Below are 20345 nucleotides of genomic sequence, written 5' to 3'. Positions count from 1 at the left end.
CACCATGTCCAGACAGAGCCATTTTTATTGCTGGGGGAATGTGGAGCTGTGCATGAGGAGTGCCAGACACAGACTGATGCCTGCCCTTGGGGGGTTGGGGGTGGTCCTTGGGGTAGTCCTTGGGGGTGGCTCTCACCCCCTTCTTGCAGCAAAAACAAGGGCTGGGGCAGGGTGGCAGAGTACAACTCTTGCCTGTTCCTGCTAAGCCTCGCTTTCCTGGAATAGGAGGCGTGAGCTGTAGCTCATGAGGGACCCCGGGGTTTGTCACCCCTCTCCTGTTTCCCGTGCAGGGCTGAGCCTTTAGCAATGTCCTGGAGGTACGAGCAAGGAACATGGGGGAGGATGTGGACCCCCGCAAGTCTGTGTCTTCCCAGCTTCTCCAGTGTCACCACACTGTCCCTGGAGCTTGAGATGCTTTTGTCACCCCATCTTCTCAAGTTCCCCCAGAAGGTGGCAGAAGCAGAAACACTTGGGAGGATTTAGGAACCGTGGCTGCTTCTGGAAAGTGCCATGAAGAGGAGAAGGCTCCAGATGGAGGCAGGCCCTTATCCAAGGTTCTTCTTCCTCACTGTGTGAGGACATTTCCCTGCCCATGCGTTTTCCCACAGGTCACAGGACTTTGCCTGAACACCAGTTCACCAACAGCACTGCACAGGAGGGCAGAAACACATTTGTGCTTGGAGCCACAGGGGCACTGCAGACATCAGGACCACATGGATGGTGCGCTGGTCCCTTGTCATGCTGAAGGGCAGAGTGGTGGCTGCCAGTCCTGTTGCAGTACATCGTGCTGCTTGCTGCTGCATCCAGTGCCCTGGGGAAAGGGAGCAGAGCCCTGTCAGGGTTGGAGGCCCTGGGGGTGCCACCTCCCCAGGGCACCCAGCCCCATATTTCACCTGTGGCCTCTTTGCAGTGGGCACATGCCCCTTTCACCAGCTGCTCCAGTATATTCAGGACATCAGCTCCTCGCCCAATCTCTCGTCCCTCACCAAACCGTCCTCTCCCAGAGATGAAATCCTGAGGGGGCAGACGTGGGACAGCGGGCAGGGGCTGGAAGCCACTGAGACCATCCCTCACGATGTGAGATGTGTCCAGGACCCCTCTCCTGCCTGAGGGCTGGCAGCTGGGGAAACCCCACCAGCCGTACATCAGGAAGGGATCCTGTGCCCTGTGAGAGGCACAGGCACAGTATGTCAACCCTCAGCCCCACTCCGTGCTCTTCACCCACCTCTCAGCAGCTATCCAGCTCCTGTGTGCCAAGGGACACCCAGCAGGGCTGGCCAAGTCCACGCATCCACAAGAGCATCTCTCTCACATCTGGGTGAACAGACAAAACTTCTCCCTCCCCATGGTGTCCACTTCCAGCCAGATGCCAGCTCCTGCCAGCTCGTGGCCACCGTCAGTGAGTTTTTATACATAAATAGAGCTCCAAATTTAAATAGATTTTTCCTTTTCTTTTTTTCTGTACAGCAAGTCTCAAAAGTTAATGAAAAGCCAAAAGAATGGCTGAGCCTGGGCATGGCCCAGCTCTGCCATCTGGGAGGTAGTTTTGCCTGAGTCTTGTAACACTGCTGGCAAAGGGTGGGAGAAGGGGCTGGAGGGGAGGAGGGTCCCACTGGCAGGACCCCCCTCCCCAGCCCCTACACGGAGCTCTCGTCCAGCTTTTCCACCAGTTGCGTGTGTTTTCGCTTCTCCAGGATTTTGCTGAGCTCCTCGGTGAAGGATGCGCTGTAGAGCGGGGAGGCCAGTGGCTCCTCCTGCTGCTGCAGCAACATGTAGCTGTTGCCATTCATCTTGCGGAGGACATTGGGCAGAGCCCCCACGCCATTGGTGAGCTCGGCTGGCAGCGGGGGTGGCAGTGGGGGCATGGCAACAGGCAGCTCCTTGGCTGGGGATGTGGCAGCTGTGGGTGCTTCGCCAGGGATGATCCGCAGGCAGCCGTCGGGGTAGGTGAGCTCTTCCTCCTCCTCCTCCCGGTGGCCCTTGCGCAGGCAGTTGGCCGAGACGGTCTGCAGCTCCACGCTGGCTGGCCGTGGCTCCCCTAGCACGTACTTGCCCTTGCGCCTCTCCAGGCAGGACATATAGAGGAGGATGATGCTGAGCACGGTGCAGAGCACCACCAAAGTGACGATGGCAGAAATGTAAGCCACCTTCATGTCGTTGGTTGCCTGGCTGGCAGCATGGGGTGATGGGGCAACCGTAGGGCTGCGGGGCAGCTCGGGCAGCACGGTGAGGCTGTAGGCAGCCAACAGTGTCCGCAGACCCTGCTCCTCCCCGTAGCAGCGGTACTCGCCGCTGTGCTGGGGCAGCGTGTCCGTCACCAGCAGCCCATCCACCCCCACGCGTAGCCGGTCCTGCCCTGTGCCCGGCACTTCGCTGCCGTTCAGCAGCCACACGGCCCGGGCCAGGTTGGAGCGCTGGTCGCAGGGCAGCAGCACATCGTCCCCCTGCAGCACCGTCCGGTTCCTCCACAGCAGGGAGCCTGCGGGGACACGCACTGCCTTGCACCTCTCCCAGCCATTCTAAGAGATGCTGGACACCAGCATCCCCGTGCTCCCGAGGGGCAGCAGAGACTCACCCCGTCCAGAGCTGCTCCGGCATCCCTTGTTGCCACTTTGAATGTCCTGCACCAGCCCTGTCCTGCAAGGCATAGGGGGCTCAGCCATACAGCCTCGGCTGAGCCCACCCTTACAGGGGTCACAGCCACCAGGAGACCCACTGTCAGATGCCAGACCTTTGGGGTTGGCTGTAGGGTGACTATTCCACGGAGTGACATGAAACAGCATGGGATGGGGCAAGTGGAAGGTTCATGGGGACCCATCTGGGGATGGGCAACCCATCCCTACCTGTCTGTGGTGGCGATGGTGCGGCATGCCCTGCCATCCCAGGCACAGTAGGGGTCCCGGGCCAGGATGCAGTCATAGCAGGAGGCATACCTGGCACAGGAGGCCAGGGGCACCTGCACGATCCCACTGGCTGCTCCCACGTAGAGGCTCCTCTGAGGAGGAAAGGCTCAGATCTGACATGGTGCTGCTGGGCTGTGGAGCGCCCCATGGTGCTGCCAGCCCCAAAGTACAGTTCTCCCTTCATGAGTGTGCACGAGAAGGGCCTCCAGCTCCCAGTCAGTGCTGATGGCCAAGCTGGTCCGTTTCCCCAGGCTACCTTCCTGGACTCCAGCACATATCCCAAGCTGGGGTGACCCAATAGTCATGTCCCCCCAATCCCCTGAAACAGTACAATGGCAGCTTCCCAGCACAAGCATGCCCTGTGTGTGGTGTCCCCCTACTTGTTCCACCCCTCACCTGGATGTGGGAGATCACCAGGCTCTCCACAGGCTGCAGGTCCCTGAACACCTGCACCTCCTCCACAATGTGGATGCCGGAGTTCACCACCACAGCCTTGTGGATCCAGCCATCCCCTGGAGGGCAGAGCAGGGGATTCAGGAGGGAATGTGAGGTGTGCCCTTTGCCCAGCAGAGGCCTGTCAAACTCATCTTACACTCACCCGTCCCCATGAAGAGCACATCGTAGGAGCGGCCATCCAGAGCCTGCACCCTGTCTACAGCCAGCTGGCTGTACGCCACGTTCTTCTTCACCAGGAGTGGCTCCCCGCCGGCTGGCTTCACCTCCTCAAACATGAGCGGGTGCAGCTTGACAAAGTCCAGGACACTATTAGGGAGGTCCTGTGAGGAGTTGTAGCCCTTCCTGCGGGAGTGGTCCGTGATGCACTGCCCAGGGGAAACAGAGGTCAGAGGGGAAGGCGGCTGCCCCCTGCCCCCCCTGCTCTGCACCCCCAGGCACTCACAGAGCCGGGCCGGGGCTCGGGCACTGCACCATCATAGCGGGACCATTTGCGAGCCCAGTCCTGGTACTCCATGTAGGGGCCCTCGAAGGCACGCTGCACCGCCGAGATGTTGTAGCGGCACACGGCCGAGGCCTCCATGGTCCTCCTGAGGAGCAGAACCTCACCTAAGCCTGGGGAGATACATGGGTGCTCCCAACCAGTGCACCCCCAGGTCATTGCTCAGCACCCGCCTGCGCATCCCCTCGAGCACCTCTGGCTCCCCTGGTGCTGCAGACTTTCAGCCCCAATCATTTTGGCCACTGCCCCACTCACCACTGTGCTGAGAGTGTGAAGGCGGCATAGAAGACAGTGCTGGCCCAGTCGCCGCCATCCAGGCTGCAGACACTGCGCAGCACCTCATAGTAGGGGATGTAGCAGACCAGGCGTGCCTTCATGAAGGACGTCCACTTGCGCTGCAGAATCTTCTTCCCGCCCACATCACTCTGGGAGGGTGCAGAGAGCATTTCTGCACAGGCTGGATGGGTGTTCATTCCCCTCTGCCTGTGCCTCAGTCTTCCCACAGGGGGAGGCATGAGCCATGCTGCCCCTGCACCAACAGGAGCAGTGCTTGCTCCCTGTGGCTGGGGACATGCCTACCTTGCAGACACGGGCCACCCGGGCCACTCGGGCCACCTGACTCTTGTCAAAGAAGGATGTGGTCTCCTCTCCTGCCCGCTCCATGAAGAAGTAGTAGATTTTGTCATCGTCACCCACAGGGCTGTCCTTGCTCTCCCGGACCAGCACAGAGGTCACAAACTCAGCATCTAGGGACCCGGAGCAAGAGGTAGTGATTGGAGACTAACATAGAATGGGGAATCCCTCCTTGCTTCAGTTCTTTCTCATAGCAAACCACACAGGACTCTAGAGCTACCCTCCACACCTGCTCCACACTTGCCAGGGCAATGCACAGTGTCCTACAGCCCATGATGCCAGCCACAAGATGGGGGGGACGGGGACATCTCACCATTCAGCCAGTGCAGCGGGGACTCCTCCGTTTTCAGTGGCCGCTGCTGCAGGTTCCTCCGAATGTCAGGGAGGCTCCGAAACTCATAGCGTGTTGCTGTGTACAAGCCTCCATCTGTGCAGGGCAGGTGCCCATCAGCATGGCCCTGCAGCCTGAGGACAGCCCCACAGGCCACCAGCATCCCCATGCCCCAGGCAGACAACGGGGGGAGGACCAAGTCCTAATTTGCTAAGGTCTCTGCACGTGGAACCCACCCAGCTGGCACTCCCCTGGATGGGGCCATGGTCGGTGGCATCCTGCACATCCCCCACCAGCCCCGGAAAGGTGCTGCTTACCCACAATGAGGCCAGTATAGCCACGGGCAGGGTCATATGGGCACTTCTCCTTGCCTTCCTCGAAGTGGGACGGCAACACGAACCTGTTGGCATCCTTGAGGGGGACAGGGAATCAGGTTAGACAGGAGGGGACAGACCCACCTCACCTGCCAGCCTCAGGCTCTCTGCAGAGGCTGCTAGCAGGGACAAAGTGATGCCCACAGCCATGCCCTTGTCCAAGTAAGACAAAGCCCCCTGGCAACCTCCAGCTGGCCAGAAACCACACAGCCAGCCACAACCCCCAGCCAAGAGTGGGTAGAGGGCTCTGGGAGGAAGGGGAGCCCAGCTGGGCATTGCATGGGCACTGGGCAGGAGCCAATCAGTGTAGCCAATATTCTCAGGCAGTGCCTGGTTGGCAGACATTGCTCAGCCAGCCTGGAATCCCCCCAGGTTCTGTCCATGTCATGGCAGGAGTTACTTTCTTTGGGGTTTGCAGTTCAAAGCACAGCAAATAATGATGGGACCTTTCCAGCTTGGTAGCTCCTCCACCCAATTTCCAGTGTGCGCGATGGCCAAACCGAACCAGCAGCACAGCCATGGGAACAGGCACAGCTTCTCCATGGCTTCCTGGCCACACTGCAGACATGGTCTGGGGCCCCTTTGCCCTCCAGCTCAGGAAAGGAGGTTGGCAAATGGCAAATGGGTCTCCATTGACTCAAGGAGCTACTGAAAGGTGGTCAAGGTCCCACTGCCAGTAAAACAAGGCTGCTCTTGGACATTGCCATGAGTCACAGCCATGTGGGGACTCTCAGACTGGCACAGGAAATCCCTGAGGAGGGGCTGCTGAGTCAGTCCTGCCCCTGTCACCCTTCCCTGGGCATGCATACCACCTGCCATCAGCCACTGCAGCCCCTCCTCTGGGAGGGGGTTCTGCAACAGCAGGCACAGGAGACCAGGGTCCAGGTGCATCCCATGCTGCTGGGCCCACGTGTGTCCCTCATGGCACTGATCCATCCCCAGCACTCTCGCTTGGGGTCAGAGTCCAACCCCAGTGGTAGGGTGGGGACTTATGGTATCTGCATCATGGTGGCCACATCCTCAAGCCTACTCACCCCAGCCTGGGTGTCACTCACTGCCACTGTGAGCCAGGGAGGGGCAGGGACAGTGGTAGAAAGGGAGTGGAGCTGTGGGTTGAGATGGTGGGAAAGGACAGGGGCTGCACCTCTCCGGGGTGACAGAGTGGCAGGGGGCAGCTGTGGGTGAGCTGTACTCACGATGGCAGCACAGAGCGGGTGGAAGGCGTAGGTCCCACAGGCATAGAGGTGGGTGCTGTTCAGCCGCTGCAGGAACCGCACGTGGTTGAAGCACTCGGTCTGCAGAGGGCGAGCACAAGTGTTACAACCCAGGGAAAGCAGGGACAGCCCCTCCCTGGCGCCCACCCAGCAGCTCTACCTTGTTGTTTTTGCCCTTCTGCAGGCAGTCCATCTGCTTCTCTGGAGAGGCTTCCCAGTGGATCTGCAAAGGGAAGAGAGACTGCTACTGCATGACCCCCATCGCTGCAGGGTCCCCTTGTTCACTGCAAGCCATCAGAGCCATCAGAGATGATAAAATCCTTATTTATTTAGGGAGGGACAGTTGCTCAGAGCACAAGGTGGCACCCTGCACACATCCCACCAGCCTGGGGCAAAAGTGGTCCCACATTCCAGCCAGTGGGCAGACATCCCAGAGCACTGCAGGAGCCTGGAGGATTTTGGGACATCCTTTCCTGGGGGAGCAAAAGAGTGTGATTCCCTCCCTGCCCCTCATTCTGCTGGGAGGTCCCTGAAGCAGGCAGCTCTGAGCTTGGGGATGTCTCCCATCGCTGTCCCCATGCTGTCTGGCTGGAGAGAAGGACCAAGTGTCCACAGGGGACCTGGGGACAGACTTGGAGACGTCACCTCCTGGCAAGACCTGAGAGGGCGAGGGGGCGGTTGAGCAGAGATAGAGTGGCCACGATTTGGATGGGGATTGGGCAGCATGGGACAGGAGAGGACAATCAACAGCAGGCACAGCCTGGGCTCACCGTGTGGTGGGAGCCGTCGGCCACGTCACTGGAGTTGAGGGCGAAGATGGCTCCCCTGGCGCCCACGTAGAGGATGCCCCGGTCATCCTCCAGCAGCAGGGTGCTGTAGTTGAGCGTGTGCGCGTTGAAGCGCCGGACTCCTGACAGCTCTGCAAAGGGAACAGGGGGCTGAGGGGGACCCCGGGGCAGGCACAGCGCGAGCCACTGGGAAAAGACAAGAGAATGGAGCTGGAAGTGGGTGGGATGGCACTCACTGAGGTTATCAGGCAGACAGTGCTGGGTGACAGCAGTTACAGCAGGAGGAAAGGAAGGGAGGAGTTTGGTAAAAGGCAAAAGGCACTAATTGGGCTCAGGCTCACAGAGGAAATTTCTCTCCACTAATTAAAGCGCAGCTCAGGGGTGGGAGCTGCAATGTTTGTGCTGGGCATGGACCTGCCACGTTGTTTGGGAAACTGCTGAAGAAAGCAGAAACATGCCAGCAGTAACCCTGGCTCTGAACTGAGCCCAACCAGCCCAAAGGGAAGGATAAAAAAACCTGAACCAAAACTGTCATGCAAGGTGAGTGATTCTGCAGTGACGCTGAGTGCTTCTGCCCACCAAGCCAATGAAATCATTGGGGTGCTGAGAAGTGTGAGGTAGGACTCAGCCCTGGCCAGAGGGACCAGCAGGAAGCACAAATTCTGTGAGGCTTGGGACCCTGTAGGCAGCTGGAAAAGGAATGATTCCCAGCCTTTCCCAGAAGAGTCATTGCCTGGAGAGAAAAGGGCACCCCAGCTGCTAATGAAACTCTCCCACCATCAGTTGCTGAGTTGAGCCTCACTAATGAGGTCAATGATGCCATGTGGATCCCCAAGGGACGATGACACTCCTGGGCTCACTGACACCACAGAGGCTGGAGGTCAGGAGCCCAGTGGCAATTAGAGAAAATCATGGAAGAAAGTTTCCTGCTGACTGTTTGGGCCATGAGGTCCCAGCCCAGGTACGATGCTCAGCTCAGGACACCCTCCAAGAGCTTCTGGGCAGGACCAAGGGTTAGTCAGGGCTGGTTGCCTGTACATCCTTGACCTCTTCTGGCTTTTGGGGAGATGATTTTGCCTTGGTTGCTTCTTTGGGGCACACAGTACCAGATAGCCACGTGGGCTCTGATTTCTGGAGCCCAGGGGATCAGAGGCCCTCATGTAGCCACCCTCCCATGCTAAGCGCCCTGCCCCAGGGGAGTGGCAAAGACTAGATGCAGTTACAGTGCACCAAGGCCAGTGCCAGCAAAATCCCAAACCTCACTGCCACCACCGGGACCCGCACCCCCTTACCATCAAAGGTGACTGTTGTCCTGGGGGTGGCATCCAGGTCGGAGGCAGAGCGCCGTGACGGGTAGCCCATGGCTGCCGCTGCCATGAAGAGAGTTGTCAGGACATGTGCCGGGCCTCCGCTCATCTTCCTGCTCTCCCGGCAAGGGCAGCTGCCTCAGCCGCTGCCACCGGGCCGGCACAGCCGATGCTCGGCACTGGCTCTCCAGCTCTCTGGGCCAGGGCTGGCCACCAAACCCTCCTGAAACACAGAGCACTGGCTCAGACACTCCTGCTGTCCCAGCAGCTCACAAGCAAGCAGGCTTGGGAAGGAGCCAGCTGCATGCATGCATGGATGCTTGACCCAGCACAGCCTCAGACCAGGGATGGCTTCAGGGAAAAACAAACCCTCGTTTGCTAAAGGGGAAACTAAGGCATAGCACAAGGCATGGAGCCTGCAGCCATGACGGAGCATGGAGGGGGGTTTGAGCACAGTGATCTTCTGCAGCACCCCCCTGGGTCAGCAACCATTCTGCCACAGCAGGAAGTTGCTTGCTGAGCACTCCTGTCAGCTGCTTGGATGTAGTTTTTCCACCAAGTCTTCTCTGGGTTCATCCCTCATTCACTCCCAGCCTTTTGCTCCAGCAGATTCCCCTGACTGAAGGACATGTTTCAGCAGAGCCAGCTGCTCCCTCCTTGCATTTCATACCAAAAAGCATAGAAAGGGGCTCAGGGCCAAGCCCTCTGTGGATCTCTTGGCACACTGGGGTACCCCAAGACCCAATCCCCAGAGCAGCTGCAGCAGGAATGGCAACAAGGAGGGCTCCTGGGGCGCCCTGGGTCTCCTCTCCTTCCCAAAAGCCCAGCTGACCATGTCCTGCTGTGCAAGATACTTGCCCCCAGTTTTGCCCCCCCTTAAATGATGAGACTCCAGAAGACAGAGGCATTGGGAAGGATGCTTCAGGCACACAGGGATATAAGGTGAAGGAAAATCCATACAGGAACTGCTTGGAATCTCTGGTAAGTCTTTTCAAGCAGAAACAATTTTTCTCTTCAGCGTTTTTCTATGAGATTTCAGTTTCTCTTTCATCCCAAGCTGCCTAGAAGCTCTGCACGTACTTTGGCTCTCACTTTTATGCATTCGATCCCTCACAAAAAACCCCCACCTCTCCCAGCTGCACTGAGCAAAGCCACTAGCTCATCTTGCAGGCATTAAGGACGAAAAGATGACTGGGTATCTCTGAGCTGGAGAGCTCCCAGTAAGTAACCAGCACCTATGTATTTGCTTAGAGATTTATAAATATATATATAATCCATATATATATATACATATATATATATATATATATACAAACAAATACCTGACCCTGAAGAGAAGCTGCTCAAACACGCTCACTGCAGACGATTTCCCTGAAGCAATGAGACCCAGGAAGAGGGGAGGTACAACCAAAGTGAAAAGGGCTTTGGGGCTGAAAAGGAGAAGTGAGGGGCTGGATGTGGAATCAGCCACAATGCTGGAGCTTGCATCAAAGTGCTGGTTCCTTCAAGGGGTTTCAGACACAAACTCACACCTGCACTGGCTGCTGCCCAAGAGCATTCCGGGAATGAGGCAGATGGGAAATGCTTCTCTCTGCTGCCCCACTGTCCCCCAGGCTCCAGACCAGCACAGAGCACCCAAGAGCATCTAACCCTGGGTGTAGGCAGGCTGCTGCCTGCAGGGCTAAGCTCCTTGGGGAGCAGATCCCAGAGCAGGCTCACTCCATGTTAGTCCTGTTTCCAGGACAAGCTCTGTACAGACAGAGGGTCTGCCCATGAATGACAGCACAGCAATGCAAGGCAAGTGAGCACAGATGGACATCAAGAAGAAAGAATTTGCTTTGGTGGCACCATGTCTAGCACGAGCCAAACCCACCAAGGTTTGGGCAAAGCAAGTGGTGGGGTCACACCTGGAGCACCAAAGCACCGTGGCCAGGCCTAAGCTGACAGCTCTCCATCCCGCCAGTGGGAGCAGAGCCACTCTGAAGTTACAGGGACCCTTCCCCGAGCCTCCACATGGGGACGTGAGTCTGGAATCATGCACAGGACACAAGAGCTGCTGCACCTGGGATGGGAAAGCAGAGCGGAGGAGAAACCTCCTTACGACAAGGCAAACAATGATCTCTCATAAATGAGTAACAGCCCTGCATGCTGCTGGGCGTCCTCACCTTATCTCCCCTGCACAAACAAGTCCTGAACTTTGCCTGCTGCTTGGCTCTCGACATGCCGGGGACCGCAGCCGGGCAGGGCGGCAGGGATGGTGTTTATCACAGGGCCAGCACAGTGCTGAGAGCCAGCTCCAGCTAACATTTAACCATCATACACACCGAGCCAGTACAGGGGGAAAACAAAAATAAATTAAACTGGGAAATTTTGCAGGGCTCCTGGCTGGGCAGTGGGGAGCAGCCTCCCATGCCATCAGGGCTGGGCTCTTCTGCTTTTTCCAGGGAAGCAGTGACACCCATTTCCAAAAGCTCCTTTGCCCGAGATCAGATGTAACTTTGTCCTAAAGAACATTTAATCAGTTACACTGTTAGGCCAGTTAATGTTTTACTCGAAGAAAGGGCAGTTCCAGGCTTCCTTTTTTTTTTTTTTTTTTTACTTTCTAGTTTTTATTTTTCATACCTAGGGTGGGGGAGAAAATCAAGAAGGAACTGAAACAATCCTTGGCTCCCCTCAGGTCAATACCCTGGTCTGCAGACACACCAAACATCCCCAAATCCATCACTTCCCCCTTGTCAGGGTGCAAGTTCTAAACTCAGGGTGAAGCTGAGGGCTCAGGCAGGAAGCAGAAGAGGTCTTGATCTGTGGGACCCACCACTAGGGCTGGGGGTAGATAGATTACCCAGGTTCAGCACTTTAACAAGAAATGGAAAAAAGCTGGGAATGGAAATGCTACTGAGTTTTCTCTGGGGGAGGGAAACAAAAAGGGGAGAAGAGACTGAAAAGCAGCAGTAGCTCTGACACCAGGAGTTCAAGAGAAAAACTGCCCAGAAAAGCCCACCCCATCCCCAGGAGTGTGGTCCCAAGTCCCTTGGCACCTCACCTACTTCCCAGCACAGAGGGGGCTGACATAGGACCTGACAGTCCAGCCTCAGCTCCCACGCTGGCTGGCAGTGCTGAAGGAGCAGCTGGTGGATGCAGGACGCAGCCACAGGGCTGATGGACACCCCGAGAGGGGTGAAGCCAGGAACCAGCTGCTCTACTCACATCGTTCAACACCCACACAGGCAAAAGCCCACCCTCCTACCACTGCGTATCAGTGCTCCTACGTGCTTCAGCCACAGCATGGAGCCAGACCCAGGCACTGTCTCTCACCAGTGGGATGTGTTTGCTGGTCCCTGGGGAACGAGGAAAGCAGTGGGGTGGCAGAGGCGTGCGGGCGTGGGTGAGCGCAGGGGAGCGAGCCAGCGAGCCCTGGTCAGGTCTGACTGGGTTTACTGGGTCACAGCGGAAGCTGTGTGAGCATGACTGTGCCGGCCTCAGCCTCCCACCGCCAGCCAGGCAGCACAGCACACCCAAACGGGCTGGCCCAGTTGGCACCTCCTTAAAATCCCCATCACCAACGTCTCTGGGAGAGCAAAAAGCTTTTGATGAGTGAATTTTCCACTCTCACCAACCTGGATCTGGCCAAAGAAACTGGCCAAAGAAATGAGTCAAAGCTGCCACTCACCTCAACAGCCATTGCAGCAGGACTTTCTGTGGGCATAGGAGCCCCTTCCCGCTGACCCATGGTCCTCAAAGTCACAAGGCAGCAAAACCTGGGAGCACAAGCTGTTTGCAAGCTGCAGTGCTGTCTGTGGGGCTGGCAAACATGGAGAGACGACAGACGGGGTCTTACAGGCCCCCCATGGATGTTTCCTCATCAGCACAGCTAAAAATTATGCCAGCTTTTTAATTTCAAAGGAACTCAGAAGAAAGAACGGAAGTGGTGGGTGGGAGCAGCACTTCTCCAGTTTACCCTCAGCATCCAGTCTGGATGGCAGGACAGATTTGCAGAGTGGGATAAGATACTTCCCCATCCCAGCCCTCCCAATATAGCTTGTAGTTGTTCCATCAAGATCTAGTAAAGCCCCAGCAGGCTCCCAGAGTGGCTGCTGGACACTCCTCCTCTCTCATGAGCTGTTCCCCTTGGCATCACAGACTACTACAAGCAAGCATGCCAGTTTCCCAGTGAGAGACAGGGATTTCCAGTGGGTCTTCTCTGGGTTATGGAGCTGCAAAACTGCCTTAACAAAATCCCCATCAGGGACTGCACCAGAGGACACCAACTGCACTTTGCTTTTTTATGGCAGCCCAGCCTGGGCACTCCCAACACCATGCAGCCAATTCCACTCTACTCACTGGGGCCAAGCCTGGCACATCCCCCTGCAGGCAATCGCATTCCCACTGTCACTGAAATGTTCTACCCCCAGGAAACCCGCTCAAGTTGCCCTCAGGTTCAGCTGAAACAGCCTGACCCGCTCGAGGCTCGGGCTGGGGGAAAGGCACCTGCCCCAGGGGATGAGGTGGGGAGAGGCTCCCAGGCGTGGGAACAGCCAGCAAGTTATGGGAAAGGAGCCATCCAGGGATGGGAGACGAGCCTGGCCCCAGCCTGGATGCGAGCGCAGTGCATTTTGGGCCCCCTTCCCTGGAGGCGGCAGACCTTGGGTGGGAAATCCTGCGAGATGTGGGAAGAGGAGCCAGGATGGAGGTTGCCAGGCAACTTTAATTCAGTCCTTGACGAACTTCCAGCACTTTGCTTCTGCTGCAGAGCCCAAGCAGCAAATGATAAAGCATCAGATCCACCCCAAGCCCATAGTGTCCATCTGTCCATCCATTTGCTCGAGGAGTTTGCTCCTGGCCTCATGCCCGGATTGCCCTGCAAGGACATGAGTCCCCCGTGGCAGCACCCCCAAAGGCCAGCCCAAAACAAGGCACTGTTCCCAGCACAGATTTGCAGGGGCAGGATTTGACCCATGGGACTGGGCTGGTGCTGCTGCACAGATATTTCTCAACCAGACAGGATTTTTGTCAACAACACAAGAAAAAAAATGCAAACTTGCCAAATGCCCTCCAGGAAGAGGGGACCCGTGCTGGGTCACGGAGAGAAGGAGCACAGTGACCTCCTGGGAGCCCCTCCCTGGGTTTATTTTAGTTGCTTTCTTTAAACAAAACCACGCTTGACCCTGAGGTGCTTCAGCAGACACACACTAGAACTTCCGTCATTCAGGAAGCAGATGTACTTCTCCTTTACCCAAATTTGGGATTTGGGCACAGAGAAGGGGAGGAAGAGCTGCAACATCAGCTCCTCTCACAGAGTATACTTCCGTGCTCCCCATTCAAAGCCCCCACGCAGAGCACAGCCATCACGGAGCCAGGGAGGCGGGTGCAGGCTGCTGCAGGCCATGGGAAAGGCTCTGAATTCCCACAGCACAGTCCCCACCAGCCACCAGCAGAGCCCAACACATCCAGCAGAGGAGAGCACCCAGCTCTGATCCCAGAAATGTCACAGCGGGGAGGAGACGTGTGAAGTAGCAACAGGATGGATGGGAGAGCGGGCAGGGACAGTCGGGGATGTGGGCCAGTTTAAGGGGAACCAGTGCTGGAGGGAGCCAAACATCCCTGGAAAGACAAGCTGAGCAGTCAGCAATAAAACTAACAACAGCCCAGTTTCCACCAGATTTGCCCCCCCAGCACCACATCTTTATCACCATCCCCTTGCTGCATTCCTGTGGGGGATATTGCTCACCCCACAAAGGCAGGAATACATGGTGTCCCCCTGCACGGCTGCAGGGTTCAGGGTGTGTTAGCTTCTCCCAAGCTCCCTGTTTTCACTAATCTCACAAGAACTCGTTCCTCTCCTCCATCAGGTCGGGTCTGATGTGGAGCAGGAGGTTCAAAGTGGCTGCCAGGCAGCAACAGAGCTCAGTGCCAGGTCCCCATGAGAGGTCTCCAGCCATTCTCCAAACCCACCCAAAAAAGTCTGACTGAGAAAATAAGGAAAGCTGCTCTGCCCTGTGCCACGGCTGCCAGGCACAGGGACAGCCCTGCTCCAGCTGCTCCTGACACCACACAAGCAGAGAGCAGGAGCACACTGCCCAGGACAGCAGAACAGACCACTCCTCCACTGCCCACCCGAATGGAAAACCCACCAACACCCTCTGTTAGCTGAAACAGCTCCTTGCCTGTATCCAGAGGCCTTGCCAGGAGATGGCTGGAAGGGTGCAAGGAGCGGAGGCTGAAGGGCAAACCCTTGCAGCTCAGTGGTTGGACCAAAAGTACCAAGGGATGCCACAGCCAGCCCAGACCCAGAACCCTTGGACAGAGCAGCAGAACTCCCATCACAGGAACAATTCCCGACGTGCTGGAGGCCATTAGGGCATTGCAGGACAGCAGTGAGGACACAGTCCCGATGGCTCTTCCCTTTCACACAGCACATATCTTCCCTTTGGAAACACCACAGCAGCAGCCCTGTGTTGACCCCACAGCCTGGGAGCACCTGAGTGTACAGCAGGGAGCCGTGCAACAACTGGGAAGTGAAACCGGATGGCGCCGAGACTTGGTGGCCCGACTGTGACTTCACCCTCACGCCTCCAGGCCAGGACACGGGGGAGGCAGGGTGCAGCCACTGAGCCCTGGGATACGGGATGCAGACCCCTGGGGCTCCCACCTCCTCCACCATTAGGAAGAGGCAAGCTTGGTGCTAGCAACATCACCTCCAAACCCCAACATGTTCCATCCTTTTTTCATTTGCAGCATGACAAGCTTCACCGCTGGCCGGCAGCCCCTCGGCAGCCTGGACAAACGAACAGACAGACAGCCCTCCACATCACAGCAAATTCTCCCAGCAAGGGGGCGTCTGCATCCAAGTGGCTCAGCACTGGATGTGATCTGCAATTCAGCCTTCAAAGGCTTTGTGGCTGAAGCACATTGTCTCCTCAGCAGAAGCAGCAAAATAATTGTAGAATTAAATTCCCAGGAACAATTAGAAAGAAAACAAGAAAAAAAATCCCAACCCTAAACGTAAAAGGACATCTCAAAGCCAGCAGATTTCAGCGCTTTTTTAAGGCATCTGAATCCATTAGCCCGTCCCTGCGGCTGCACTGTGTTTCATTTCACTGGGCTCATACAATGCAAGACACGGAATTAACTTGGGTGTTTGTTTAGAGCCGGTTTGTCTTCCAGTCATTTTCCAAAGCCAGGTTTGAGTTTCAAAGATGTTTCTTGGCAATGCCTGAGGTTCCCACCGTCAGGATGGTGTGGGGCTTTCCCAAGGGGAAACAGAGGCTCAGAAATCACACACAGCCTGGGGTCCCCTTGGAAGCTGGGGCAGGAGGTGGAGCACAACCCAACTTGTCTGCAGTCAACATGGGGCTTTCTGCTGCAAGCCTGTTCCTCACCCTTTTATTTATTCCAAAGATAAATTGTTTTCTTTTCCAAAGTCCAGCAAAACCAGATGACGGAAGCAGTGTCAGGACTTCCAGTTTCAACAGTATCTTCTTGTTTCCTTTGCTTTCCCTCCAACAAAGCTTCAATTTGGGGTCAAACCCAATTTTGATATTCCACTTTGCATTCAAAACTGCATAGCAAAAAGCAGTAACATCTGGCCTTTCCCACAGTTGTTTGCATACCGCCAGCTTTGCTGCCCCAAAATCAGATCCCCGCATTATTTACATGGGCTGGGCTTTGCAACAGGCAAACAGTCACCCTCCACCAGGTAACGGAGGTGGGATTGTACCTGGAGGGATCTTTTAAACAACAAGAAGAGCAGAACCCAGAGCACACCCTGGATCGCGAAGCTGCATCCCAGCCCTCACACTGCTCGGTTACCTGGTGCCTTAAACCCTGGGCCTCCCTTGGTTCTGAACAGCAGAGCTCAGGCCCCAGCAGGAAGGAGGGGGTGGCTTTGGTGGTGACCTTGCTATGGCAGAGCCCTCATGCTTGTAAATCATGTCCTGGCACAGCCAGCCAGGAAGGAATGGAGATGGCAGCATTTCCTCCTGAAGCACCAGCCAGGTAGGGACACCTCACCTTTGAACAGGAACAGGCATCCACCCAGCACCGCTGCCAGGGGGGTACACGGAGAAGTCTGGGGGCATCACCTCTCCCCTCTGACAGGCAGCAGGTCCCCAGGACAGGCCCCCTCTCACAAAACCACCCATCACAAATCACATCAAGATGCCAAGCAGAACCAGCAGGCAAGTGCAGGGAAATTCCCCACACGCGGGCAGGCGAGGCTGGCACCACGTCCCCACTGCACCCACTGCTGCCCTCCTGCGCGGGGTGCCAGCAGAGGCCCCCTCACCGGCCTTGCTAAACACACCTGGATGCTTTTTCCTGGCACATGACCTGCCAGATTTGCTGAATAAACCTCCCAGCTCCAGCAAACTCACTGCATTCCTGGTGGGTAAAGTGGTGAAATGTTCAAATAGATGTTGGAAAAGGCGGGGGGGATGGGGTGAGGGGGGAGAACAAAGCCTCATCTGCAGGAGCTGAAAGGGCGGTTGGGATTTGGGTTTTTTTATCCCCCCTCAGGTTGCAACACAAAAACAATGTCCTGATAGGGATCTCTCCTGCTGCATCCCTTTGGGCAGAGCAAGCCTGGCCAAACCAAGATGAAGCACAGACCTGTCCTGCAGGGCACACACGCAGCATCTGCGGCTGCCATGGTCACCCTGCCCCGGTTCGGGGTTCAGGTGGGGGGGCCCCAACCAGCGCCTGCCGCAGAGGGAAGCGAAGCTGCCGGAGCCCGCAGTGGCAGGCCAACTAGCACCAAAAATGCCTCTGTTGTTATTAATAATTTCCCTGCATCTGAGCAGAACTGCACTCCTCATCCATTTTGGGAAGCCTCTTTGTCTTAGGAAACTGGGTTTTTTTGGCATCCGAAGAGCCTTTTCATTGTTCTCCCCCCACTTCACGCTCTTGGTTTAAAGGCCATGCACAAGTCACTGGCCCACCTGGGCACTGAGGAAGAGAGCAAAGAGAGCCACAAATTCCAGTGCTGCAGGTACTTTCTACCTCTGGATTGGCACAAAGATGCAGAGAGGCCCCCAGCACAGGCTGGTCTGCTTTGCCTGGGAGCCATCTGCAACCCCCACAGCAATGCCTCCCAAGGAGGTGAATCTGGACGAGTCAAGGCTCAGACAAGCCACATTCCATGACCACCCCCTGATTTCCAAAGGAGAGGAGAGGGGGGCAGGGATTGCAATGCACCACCTGCATCGGTTTAGTACCTCATCCCACCCATCTGAAACACCAGCTGACCCCAGGTAATGCTCAGCCTTCCCAAACACCCCCAGCAGCTCTCATCCCTACAGACTCCTGATCCCTACAGTCTGCTGAGGAAGGAAAGGGCTGTATCCAGCCTTCCCTGACCAGAGCTGGTGCCCTGTCTGTCTGCAGCTCCTATCATCGTGTTCCTTCACATCCCCAGCATGTTCCCCTGTCACGCCTACCCAGGTCCCCCAGACCCACCTCATCCCACAAAACTGTCCCAAAGAAAGCTCCTGCACTGCCACCAGATCCAGCATATCCCACCTCCCCTCCTGCTCATCACCCCCAAATCCTCCCCTGCACCACACCTACCCTGAACCCCTCTCCATGCTGCTTCCAAGCTCTTCTTCCCCCAACGCACTATTTCAACCACAGCAGGTCAGAGCCCTACTCCTCTTTCCCTGCTGAGCAGCACCCACACCAAGCACCCCAGATCCTGCCTGTAGACTCAGCACCCGGATCCAGCACCCGAGCAGACAGAATCAGCATTCCAAATCCTGTCTGTGGACCCGGACCAGGACCCGGCACTCCAGATCCAACAACGCAACCCTGCATGTGGATCCAGCACCCCCAATCCTGCCTGCGGACTCAGCAGCTGGGATCCAGCACCCCGCCCTGCCTGCAGACCCAGACCCGACCCTGAGCCAGCACCCCAGGACGCACCAAGCGATTCAACACCCGCACCCAGCGCTCACTCTAGATCCTGCCCGTGGGCTGAGCACGCAGCCCCAGCCGTGTGCACGCAGTACCCGCGCCCGGCCGCACGACCCAGCCTCCCGCATCCTGCCTGCGGACGCGGCTCCCAAAGCCAGCACCCCCCTGGCCTGCGGACCCGCGCCCGCCCTGGCCGGCAGCGCTGCCGGCGCCGCTCGCGTCCCCTCGGTACCTGCCTGGTGCGGTGGCGCAGCAGGTGCGGGCAGTGCGGGCGGCACGGCAGGGAAGGGCAGGGTACGGCTCGGTGCGGCTGCCGGGCTCGGCTCGGCTCGGCAGCGCAGCCCGGCTGTGCGCGGCCCCGCCGTGCCGGACCGAGCTGGGCCCCGCACCGCCCCCTGCCGGCAGAGCCGTGCGGGGCCCGGCCCGCAGCCAGCGGCAGCCGCGTGGGGCCGAGAGGAGGAGGAGGAGGAAGAGGAGGAGGGGAGCGGAGCAGGGCCGCCCCTGCCTGCGTTGCGTTCAAGCAGGTGGCAGCATGTCCCTCGGCAGAGTCGCGGCAGGCAGAGACGGGATGCTGCCGTGCAGCCCCCGGCCGGCCCCCGACACGTAGGGTGGGCTGGGGGTTCACTCAGCACAGGAGATTTGAGAGATGCAGTCCCCAAAAGGCCCTTGTGAGTGCTCTTTGCAATGTCAGGGAGGCAAAGGGCTGGTACTGTGGACTTGTGACTATGAAAAAGCGTGACTGAGCACAGGTAAGCGTCATCCTACTCTGCCAGCACAGCAAGCGCATGCTACCAGTACCATCACGCCACAGCCCCCAGTCAGAGCCACCAGAGTCGGCACAGCACAGCCCCCTGCCAGTGCCATGGTGGTCACTAAGGTTTCTTGCTCCTCAAAGCCACCCCAGCATCCTGCACTGCACGCCTGAGTCAGACACTGTGCCCCATCTTCTCTCTGCCCTCAGCACGCCTCACCATTCATGCATGGCAAAAGGTTGTTTGGAAACACAGGCAGGTAATGGTTTCTCTGGGGCCCTGTGTGGAGCCTTTTTATCCTGGGTGGTTTCTGCAGCTCCTCCCCATGTGGAGGAGCTGCCAGGTCCAGGCCTGTGTTTGCTTTCCTTTCGTAAGCTTCCAGCACCTGGCCAACCCTCCCTCCTCACCCCTCACAGCAGCAGCAGGCCTCCTGAAAGCAAAACCCTGAGCCAACACTGGGTGTAATCAGCAGGTTGGATCTAGGGCAGTTGGAAATCAGCAGAAGCAGGAGGTGGGGAAATGCTGTACCTGTGTACACTGGATTACAGCTCTCTGAGAGCTGGCAGGGTGGCCAGGTGATGCCAGCCCATGGTTATAAAGCCATGTGGTGCCAAATCCCAGCACCATCACCTCTGGATGCCAGTTCCTCCCCTCTACTCCACACCAACCCCTCCCAGGGGTGGGGTCTTCAGGAAGGGGACAAAGGCCACCCCAACCCCACACCCTGCAGACCTGGAGCCAGACCAACAGCAGGGCATAGGGTTAAGCAGGTTGTGCTACAGTTGCTGAGCATTGTCTGGGGATGAGGGTCAGCTCTAGTTGAGATTCCACCACCTTCTGGACCTTTAGGGTGAGTAAAGATGTCAAGGCCAGGGTGTTCCTGTGAGGAGCCTGGCTGACATGCCATTCTCAAGGCCTCTGGCTGCCAGTATCCTACCTCCTACAAACACTGGAGGTGAGAGGAAGGGTAACAGAGGTTTGAATCCCCCCAGTCCTCACCCGTCAGTGAGTCTCAGCTGAGGAGGGACTCATCTGAATGCTCTTGATGACAGGTGGCTCTGTCACCCTTGCACACACTCCCCGAGGAGCCACCACCCCCTCTCCCAGCATGATATCCCAGGACCCGTTCCTTGTTCCCACTCTCAGGGCAGACGCTACCCACACCTCCTCAAGTACTCCCTA

The 20345-nt window shown here is 57.3% G+C and overlaps 1 protein-coding gene across 3 annotated transcripts; it reads right to left on the bottom strand.

The window, feature by feature from the left end:
* Positions 1-7: 7 nt before the first annotated feature.
* SEMA4G (semaphorin 4G) lies at positions 8-18786 on the bottom strand. 3 transcript variants are annotated; one of them, XM_063405430.1, is made up of 16 exons: positions 18648-18786; positions 8491-8728; positions 7181-7329; positions 6571-6633; positions 6393-6491; positions 5140-5233; positions 4805-4918; positions 4438-4604; positions 4114-4283; positions 3802-3946; positions 3502-3724; positions 3300-3415; positions 2844-2995; positions 2576-2637; positions 894-2494; positions 8-811 (listed from the first exon to the last, which is right to left on the bottom strand). In XM_063405430.1, exons 2-15 carry the CDS (start codon positions 8612-8614, stop codon positions 1638-1640), a joined length of 2535 nt encoding a protein of 844 aa, XP_063261500.1. In that variant the 5' UTR covers positions 8615-8728; positions 18648-18786; the 3' UTR covers positions 8-811; positions 894-1637. The 3 variants fall into 3 exon arrangements, with proteins under 3 accessions (XP_063261500.1, XP_063261502.1, XP_063261503.1); XM_063405432.1 differs by having other exon boundaries at positions 894-2479; XM_063405433.1 differs by having other exon boundaries at positions 7181-7384; positions 18644-18779.
* Between the last annotated feature and the right edge of the window lie 1559 nt (positions 18787-20345).

Source organism: Prinia subflava, chromosome 9 (genome assembly GCF_021018805.1).
Source record: "Prinia subflava isolate CZ2003 ecotype Zambia chromosome 9, Cam_Psub_1.2, whole genome shotgun sequence".
Taxonomy (NCBI): Eukaryota; Metazoa; Chordata; class Aves; order Passeriformes; family Cisticolidae; genus Prinia; species Prinia subflava.
This window is presented reverse-complemented; position numbering and strand designations above follow the sequence as displayed.